At 32.5% G+C, this 7,812-nt stretch overlaps 1 protein-coding gene across 1 annotated transcript; it reads left to right on the forward strand.

The window, feature by feature from the left end:
- Positions 1-3,981: 3,981 nt before the first annotated feature.
- LOC140827196 (nascent polypeptide-associated complex subunit alpha-like protein 1) lies at positions 3,982-6,813 on the forward strand. Its single transcript, XM_073189819.1, has 4 exons — positions 3,982-4,141; positions 5,055-5,124; positions 6,034-6,161; positions 6,275-6,813. Exons 1-4 carry the CDS (start codon positions 4,085-4,087, stop codon positions 6,605-6,607), a joined length of 588 nt encoding a protein of 195 aa, XP_073045920.1. The 5' UTR covers positions 3,982-4,084; the 3' UTR covers positions 6,608-6,813.
- Positions 6,814-7,812: the final 999 nt, after the last annotated feature.

Consider the following 7,812-nt stretch of genomic DNA (forward strand, 5'->3'; position numbering starts at 1 on the left):
GTGTTTCTCTATGAATTTTCTTTTTCGAGGATTTTTATCCTTGGAACCGACTGGCCTTCCATGCTTCAGGCGTTTAATGACATCATGAGTATCTTCCATTTGTTTCTTTGAAATTTCAATTCGAGCAGAGGCATTTGCAGCATGTATATATGATTTAGTTACCCCTTTTGTGTCTGCAAATGCATCTGGTATTTGATTTGCTATTCTTGGCAAGTGTACAATTTGTTGTACATCTTTTTCACATTGTTTTGTTCTTGGATCCAGATATAACAATGATGATACATATCATGTAATTTATTTTTCGATATGTTTCTGTTTCCCCCCTAACATTGGGAAGATTTCCTCATTAAAATGACAATCAGCAAAACGTGCTGTGAATACGTCGCCTGTCTGAGGTTCAAGATATCGAATGATTGATGGACTATCATAACCGATATAAATTCCAACATTTCTTTGAGGTCCCATTTTCTTTCGTTGTGGTGGTGCAATAGGCACATACACCATACATCCAAAAATTCTCAGATGGCAAATGTCTGGTTCTTTACCAAATGCAAGCTGTAATGAGGAGTATTTATGATATGCACTTGGTCTGATGCGAATTAATGAAGCATCATGTAAAATTGCATGTCCCCATATAGAAATAGGGAGCTTTGTTTTCATAATCATTGGTCTAGCAATCATTTGCAGACGTTTAATCAATGATTCAGCCAATCCATTCTGTGTATGTACATGAGCAACAGGATGCTCAACAATGATTCTCATAGACATACAATAATCATTGAAAGTCTGGGAAGTAAATTCACCAGCATTATCAAGTCTAATTTTCTTGATTGTATAATCGGGAAACTGATTCCTCAATTTTATTATTTGAGCAAGTAATCTTGCAAATGCAACATTTCGAGTTGACAATAAACATACATGTGACCATCTGCTGGAGGCATCAATCAATACCATAAAGTATCTGAATGGTCCTACATGGTGGATGGATTGGTCCACAAATATCACCCTAAATACGTTCAAGAAACATTGGTGATTCAGTTTGGATTTTGACTGGTGATGGTCTTATAATAAGTTTTCCAAGAGAACATGCTTTACATTGAAACTTATTATTCTGAAAGATCTTCTGGTCTTTCAGTGGATGACCATGTGTATTTTCTATAATTCTTCGCATCATTGTTGAACCAGGATGTCCCAATCGATCATGCCAATTGGTTAATATTGAAGAATGATCAACTACCATGTTTGATTCAATGAGACTTATATGTGTATAATGCAATCCAGTATGGAGCATTGGTAGTTTTTCAATCACATATTTCTTTCCTGATTTATATGTGGTAAGACACATATATTTCTCATTCTCTTCATTCATTGTTTGAGTATCATACCATGAGAATATATATCATTAAAACTCAACAAATTTCTTTTCGATTGTGGTGAATATAAAGTATCATTGATCAAAAATTTTGTACCATTAGGTAACAAAAATTGTGCTTTACCACATCCTTTAATCAAGTCTACAAGACCTGATATTGTTTTCACCGTTGTTTTTGTTGGTTTTAGTTCCAAAAAATATCTTTTATCTCGGAGGATATTGTGCGTTGTACCACTATCGGGTATGCAAACTTCAGCTTTGCTCATAGCATTTTCCATATTTGAACTTCAAAAAAATATGCAATGAAATAAATTACTGGCAATATATATTTAAATATAACACATATCATAATTATACAATAACACATTATTCTATGAACAAATTATTGTACATTTATATTCTACCATTATATTGTTCATTTTCAGAGAAATCGTTGAGAAAATCTGCAGCATCAATATTGTTCATTTCTATCCCACCAACATATTGATCATTTCCAGAGAAATCATTCATAAAATCACCAGCATCAAAATGAGTTGAATCACTCAAACGGTCACTACGTTCAGTGAAGTTGGTCTCCTTTTCTTTCCCCTTTAATGATTCTTTATAAAGTTTACAAAGGTGCTCAGGGGCTCGACAAACTTTGGACCAATGTCCTGGAGTACCACATCTGTAACAAGAACTTTCATATCTTTTTGAGTGATTCTCATTAACACTTGTATTCTCATGATGCCTTTTCAGTGGATGGTTTGGGACGCTCTTTTGAGATGAGTTATAAAAATAACTATCTCTATTATTTTCAAAACCACGGCCGCGTCCACGACCACGACTAATTCCACGTCCACGTCCACGACCTCGACCTCGACCAAAACCTTGTCTTTGAAATTGATTTTGGTTTCCAGGTTTAAATTCATTTTTACTTACAACATTTACTTCTGGAAATGCTGTTGATCCAGTGGGTCGGGACTGATGATTTCTCATTAATAGCTCGTTGTTTTTTTCCGCCACAAGAAGACAAGGCGATGAGTTCAGAATATCTCGCGAATCCACGTACTCTATATTGTTGCTGTAGAGTAATATTTGATGCATGAAACGTGGAAAATATTTTTTCAAGCATCTCAGATTCTGTGACCTCATGTCCACAAAATTTTAATTGCGAGATTATTCTATACATCGCCGAATTGTAATCACTGACTTTTTTAAAGTCTTGGAATCTCAATGTATTCCATTCATCCCGGGCGGTCGGAAGTATAACTTCTCTTATATGTTCGAATCTTTCTTTTAATCCCTTCCACGAAGCCATGAGATTTTTTTCAGTCAGATATTCACATTTCAATCCATCGTCGAGATGTCGACGCAAAAATATCATGGCTCTTGCCTTTTCTTGTGACGTGCATATGCCATTTTCTTTAATGGTCTCGCTTAGACCCAATGACTCAAGATGCATTTCTACATCTAGAGTCCATGGCATATAATTCTTTCCCGTGATGTCGAGCGCAACAAATTCGAGCTTTGTTAAATTTGACATGGTGGTACTAAAAAAATTACGATGCATTTTATTAGTTAATAAATATTGCAATACAAAGTAACGGATAAACAACAAGTACAAGTATTTGTAAAAATAAAGAAAACGCACGAGGAGGATATTCTCCGATAAATACAAGACTCGTGAGTATGATAACCAAAATAATTAAAAATATCCTTGAGAAAGCCATCTTCTTTTTTCTTCGAAAAATTTGATGATGAATAATTTTTAGAGAAGAAGAGAAAGTTGGAGTGATTGAATGCGTTTGTGAGATCATATTTATAGGGCAAAAACTAGCCGTTTTTTTTTACCATTTATGACCGTTGGTGTACAAAAAAATAAAGGTATGTATTTGTATAATTTTATGGTAATAATATGGTATATATAATATTAGACATGTTTAAATAATTATGTATATCATATCATAATATTATAATGAATGTCATAATTTATTTTGTTTAAAAACCTTATAGACTTTTTATACTTGTCGTATCCCTTACCGGGAGTGTGGGATGTCGTCTTAACATCCTCCCAGAATTTATAACAAGTTTATGAAAAATTTATTTTTATTATTTCTAATAATACATTATATTGTATATTAAATAAATACACAATAAATAAATAACAGTAAAATAAATATTATTACTTTTGTTACCTTTTTCTTCTGTTTGGAGCTTGGAAAAGTATGTAGGACTTTTAGAGCTTCGTGCTGATAACGTGTTGTGAAAAAGTAAAAATTTATGGTAAAAAGTAAAAATCTCAAACTCTCAAAATTTCCTAAACTACACATTTTATAATATTTTTCTCTCTACTCAATTGTGATTTTCTTCACAAATGAGAGATCTATTTATAGATTTTCATTACACATAATCCAAAAAATAAAATACATCATTACCTATATCATCACACACAAATTTCTAATTTTACAACTCTTATTTTCAACATTCAAATAATCAACTATTACTTTTCAATATTCCAATTATTTATTTTCAACAAACTTAGAGATATTGATAAAGTCATATAAAGTTTATCCAAAAGGAAAAACGAAAAAGGGAAAAAAAAAATTTTAAATTATAGAATATAAGCTACGTTCTTACAAGCGTTGCACATTTTCTATTTCGAGGGTTTCGTGTCCTGTTTTCTTCTTTTCACTGAAACAAACACTTCCTCCATTTCTTCAACAATTAACCATGACTCAATCGCAAGAAGAATTGTTGGCAACTCATCTGGAGCAACAGAAGATTGATGTAAGTTTTTTTGTTTTTTTTTTCTCCATTCAAGCATTGAATTTATGACTTTTGAGTTATATTCGTCTGTTTGGAATCAATTTTTTTCGTTATGCTGTTTTTTTTTGTCTGTGGTTTGCTGATTTGATAGATTCTTCGGTAACTATATGTTCTTTGGAGGAAGATGCTTGAGATTGCTACTGGTGTATTCCTTCTGATCTGTCTTCCCCTTCTTTGTTACTGTAGTTATTGGGTTAAGTGCATTTTTCATGGTTTGAGATGATAAAAGTGCGATCCGATTGTGCATAGCAAAGTAAATAAATCTAGTTTAGAAAAAGAAATATTTTGCATTCGTAATTAACATCAACGCAGTTTTCTTTTTCTTTTTTTTTTCCATTAAAAAAGTTACCTTTCAACAGTGGTGAGTAAAATTTTCCTAATTTTTAATATTTTTCGTACTTATAGCTGATGTAAAAAGGATTTGATCTCGCCCTAGAAACACTTTCTTAGTTTTTCTTGTGGGTTATGTTGGAAAATTCATCCCGTGAAAGAAATTTTATTAACCAATTTCTTGCTATGCAAAATCTTAGTGCAGGAAAAAGGAAATAGTGCTCCCACATTTTCTAACAAAACAATTCTCTCATACAAGTGTTCGACTATAAATATGAGCAGGTTTCGATTAACCATGTGGGGGTGAGAGACTGCTTGAAAATTGTTTGAGAAATTAATTTTTTGGTTCTGTTACTGATAGAGTGAGGTTGAGGAATTTTTTTTTATTATACAAAATTAATTTTTTGACGTGATTTCTCTTTGGTATTCATGGATATAGGATGCCTGTCCGTCTCCCACTAGTGGAATTTTAGAGCTGCACGTGCTATGGAAATATAAATGTGTTGCTAACTGATGGTTTTTTTTTTTTCAATCAATGTTGCAGCATGATGAGCCTTTAATTGAGGATGATGACGACGATGATGATGAGGAAGGCGATGAAGATGATGGTGAAGGCATGTGTACTGTACCCTCTTGATTTTGAAATTGTCTGTCCTTTTGTAAACTTGAACTTGTTTTCACTTTCTAAATAACTGTATATAGTTTTGACCTTAACAGAGTTCAAATATTTGTTCTCGGTTGAGTTGTGGAATTGTTTTTGTGACTCATATTTATGAGGTTAGTTATCTTGATTGAGCAACTATCTGCAACTCTTATAATGGAAGAGTAGCTTCATAGTCTCTTGGTGACATCTTTATGGTTTTTCCTAAAAAAACCCATCTCGTCCGTGGTTTTTAATTCCTATCTACTTCTAATATTTATATTTGTTTATAACTTTCTCTAAATTGCTTTACACAGAGAAGTGCATCGAGTCTTTGACCACTATTTTGTTATCACAATGCATGTATGTCGACTGTGAGTTTAGATGATACATTTTGCTATTAACATGCATCACCTTTCCTTTCTATTTGGCTTTGTAAGTTTTCTGGCTTCTCAAATACTGTTAAAGAAAAGTTTTTGATGTATCATTTTGGCGATCATTAAAACACACTGTGTTGGGGAGTTGTGATCTATGGCCTTCCGTGAGTCGTAAAATCTTTACATCTAAAAATGATGTGTTAAGTGTCTCCAGTTGGTGAAGCAATAGAATGTCAGAAAGCAAGACAATTCAATCATCTTTGAACTTCCACTGCTGATGCCTGCAAACACTTTTTGCTCATAGGCTGCATAGTCTTAAAATTTCTATGCTTGTAATCTGGTAAATGGTAATTACTCAACTGATGTGGTGCCCTAGCAAAGAGTGATGGCGTAATAACACCACCAGATTAGAAATCTCTGAAATAGTTACATTTGCTCTTTCCTGTAAAATTTAACGTTTATGTATCATGCTACCTGAACAAAGTCGCTTTTGTTTCTTTTGGTAGGACAAGATGATGCCAGTGGTAGGTCAAAACAAAGCCGAAGTGAGAAGAAGAGCCGCAAGGCAATGCTAAAGCTAGGAATGAAGTCCATCCCTGGGGTCAGCCGAGTCACTGTTAAAAAGAGCAAGAATGTTTGTACCACTCATTTTTTGGACATTTTGATGTTAATAACTTGATATATAACTGCCTCAATCATGTTCTAGCATTTCAACTTACACTAGTATCTGTGTCAACGATGTTTCAGATCCTGTTTGTCATCTCAAAACCAGATGTGTTTAAGAGCCCAAATTCAGATACTTATGTAATCTTTGGAGAGGCAAAGATTGAGGATTTGAGTTCGCAATTGCAGACTCAGGCTGCGGAGCAGTTTAAGACTCCAAATCTCACTAACATGGTCCCGAAGACTGAGGCAACAATTGTACCTCAGGATGATGAAGATGTTGACGAGACTGGAGTTGAACCGAAGGACATAGAGCTCGTGATGACGCAGGCTGGGGTTTCAAGAGCCAGGGCAGTCAAATCACTCAAGGATGCAGATGGAGATATCGTCTCTGCCATCATGGAGCTCACAAACTAGTATTACATCTGCTCTGTATCTGCTTTCTTTAAATGGTCACAATTTTTTCTTTGAATATGCCTGAGGCCTTGAATCGTCGATGATACGAGTCATTTGATTTGAAATCTTTACTTTGTTTTCGTTGAACATGTTTTTATGTACAATCAGCCTGCTGAATCTGATGAAAATGTTCTCCTTTCGTGCTTAATGATTTACTTGTCAAAATATATTTTATGAAGATGAGGCAACTCCTTTGATTGGGCAACATGTGGGCTCAAAACCCTACACGGAACTACTTTTTGAATTGGAGTTTTCTTAAAATTTGACTTCAAAATCAAAAACAAAAACCAGGCTTTATTAGTTAGTTAAATAAAAGTAATTAAATAAATAGTATCTATCTTGTAATCTTGTTTATATTTATTTTTACATAAAAAAATAATAACTTTTAATGGACAATTCAAATAAGAGACTTGTCTTATAAAATTAATTCGTGATATGTCTTGTGTTAAATAAGATACACAATCATCTAATTTTTTTTAATTATTTTGTAGAGTTTAAAATATATTTTAGTAACATATGCACCCTACAACTTTTATAATAATAATGATTTTCGTATCACATGATTAGGCATAAGCAAGAAATAATTGTATTTCTATTAACCGTTTAAACAAAATGAGCAATCGATAAACTTAATCATATAACGTACACATTAGATATAAAATTGTATTTAATCGAAGAAAAAAGTAAAAATTATTCGGTCGATCTATTATCCATCCATTATAAAGACGAACTGTGTGAGCAAGGTAGAGAAAAAATAGCGCCCGAAAAAAATTGCAAAATGATAATTTTGAGGCCCCTCTCGTTTTTCCTAAATAAAAATTAATCTTCAGCAATCTAAAACGTCGCAGGTTTGTTGACGAAAAACAGACGATTTTTTCTACGCAGTGTCATCCCGGACAATTCCAGTTACAATGAAATTTCGCGGAACGGGTATTTTAAAAAATATTATAAATATATAAAAATTAAAAATTTTGGAAAATATTTAGAAATATAAAAATTAAAATAAATATCATTTAAATAGATTATTTGATGTAAATAAGAAATTTAAATATTTTTAAAATTTTATTAACAATTTATTGAACACAATTTATATCGTCATTATATTTAAAATATTTCCAACCATATAAAAAATTAAATATATTATTAAAAATTATTTGTATTTAATT

Source organism: Primulina eburnea, chromosome 3 (genome assembly GCF_022965805.1).
Source record: "Primulina eburnea isolate SZY01 chromosome 3, ASM2296580v1, whole genome shotgun sequence".
NCBI lineage: Eukaryota > Viridiplantae > Streptophyta > Magnoliopsida > Lamiales > Gesneriaceae > Primulina > Primulina eburnea.

Coding starts and splice junctions, on each gene's coding strand:
- LOC140827196 (XM_073189819.1), top strand. CDS start 4,085: ATGACTCAATCGCAAGAAGAATTGTTGGCAACTCATCTGGAGCAACAG. Junction 4,142..5,054: donor TGGAGCAACAGAAGATTGAT/GTAAGTTTTTTT, acceptor TCAATGTTGCAG/CATGATGAGCCTTTAATTGA. Junction 5,125..6,033: donor CGATGAAGATGATGGTGAAG/GCATGTGTACTG, acceptor TTCTTTTGGTAG/GACAAGATGATGCCAGTGGT.